Source organism: Bactrocera latifrons, unplaced genomic scaffold (genome assembly GCF_001853355.1).
Source record: "Bactrocera latifrons isolate USDA-ARS-PBARC rearing strain unplaced genomic scaffold, ASM185335v1 scaffold_1230, whole genome shotgun sequence".
In the NCBI taxonomy this organism is placed as follows: domain Eukaryota; kingdom Metazoa; phylum Arthropoda; class Insecta; order Diptera; family Tephritidae; genus Bactrocera; species Bactrocera latifrons.
Genome location: NW_017534665.1, coordinates 19360 through 20705, shown reverse-complemented (window position 1 = coordinate 20705; position 1346 = coordinate 19360). Strand labels below are relative to the sequence as shown.

At 36.3% G+C, this 1346-nt stretch overlaps 2 protein-coding genes across 2 annotated transcripts in view; one reads left to right on the top strand and one right to left on the bottom strand.

Moving 5' to 3' along the window:
• LOC108978526 overlaps nucleotides 1–1346 on the bottom strand; it is a 14159-nt gene that overhangs the window by 12175 nt on the left and 638 nt on the right. The window lies entirely within an intron of this gene.
• Nucleotides 907–1346, top strand: part of LOC108978525 — a 17652-nt gene continuing 17212 nt past the window's right edge. Inside the window, exons 1-2 of the mRNA XM_018948858.1 lie at nucleotides 907–1181; nucleotides 1254–1343. Coding sequence (XP_018804403.1) covers nucleotides 930–1181; nucleotides 1254–1343 — 342 coding nt within the window. The 5' untranslated portion in view covers nucleotides 907–929. The remainder of the gene's footprint in view (nucleotides 1182–1253; nucleotides 1344–1346) is intronic.

Sequence of the window (1346 nt, the reverse complement as noted above, 5' to 3'; positions counted from 1 at the left end):
GAAAATAAATTTTCAAGTATACGAACATGATTTTAAATGCTGTTGCTGTATTGCCAGTAGATGGCGTTGTGTGCATTATGCTGCATGCATATGCAATGACATATGTGACTTCAGTTTAGTAACTTAAATAACGACATTTTCTTAAGCTTTTATCGCCTTTCGTTAGTTATTGAAATTCAATTTGATTTAATATATTATTTTGACATAGCCGTGTTTTATTGGTAAAATTTTTGTGAAATTGAAATTCAATTTGATTTAATATATTATTTTGACATAGCCGTGTTTTATTGGTAATATTTTTGTGAAAATGGTGAGTTCAGTTTGATGAAATGTTCATTGTAAATGGCTATGATGTTTGTTATTGCGTGCCCATCGATAATCAACCCAAACGTTAATTTCGGGTTGTTCAATGAATTTTTCAATGAGTATTCCACCTACTTTGAAAAATAAATTCGAGTTCGATGTTCATTTTATTCTGATTGACCATATTGGTGTGGAATTCTATTTTCAAACGGTAAGTTGCCAAGAAAGATGTTTATTTTGTGAGGKTATGACATTTGAGCATATGTTTTGTGTGTTCATTTCTCAGTGTAATTCAGAAWGCCACGAGCTAAAAGATCTAATCTTTCGCATCGAACGTGAAATGCAAATAGAGTTCGGAATATTGCCTCTCAATTGACGACGGATGGAGAAGAAATCGCACGAGAACAGCGCCGTGTTAGTATGGCCCGAACACAAGAAGAAAGACAGGCGGACAATGAAACGGCTCAGTTAACAATGAGAAATCGTCGGGCAAATGAAACAACTCAACAACGTGATAATCTAAATCAACGAATAAGAMSAAGTGCTTYAAGTGTTGATTTGGATCGAGTAGCGTTTCATTATGCAGAATTGACTACAGCTCGCATCCTTCCGTTAAAATTCACCCAATGGAGGTTGTGTGCAACCATTGCGGTGAATTAAAGTTCGCTGGAGAAACACCTSGACTGTGCTGTCTCGGTGGCAAGGTTAAATTACCACCATTGCCCTTGCCAACAGAGCCATTGCGTTCTTTGCTTACTGGAGAAACACCAGAATCACGTCATTTTCTATCGAACGCTCAGAAATACAACGGCTGCTTTCAAATGACTTCATTTGGAGCAGATATTATTCATGAACGCGGATTCAATCCGACATTCAAGGTTATAAATTAACCGATCATTTTCTTTTGATGCACAAAAATATTGAATYTAATTTCGTAATTGACTCTACAGATCCAAGGCCAAATTCACCATCGAATTGGATCATTGCTACCAGTTGAAGACGCACAACATAAATTCCTTCAAATTTACTTCATGGGCAATGTG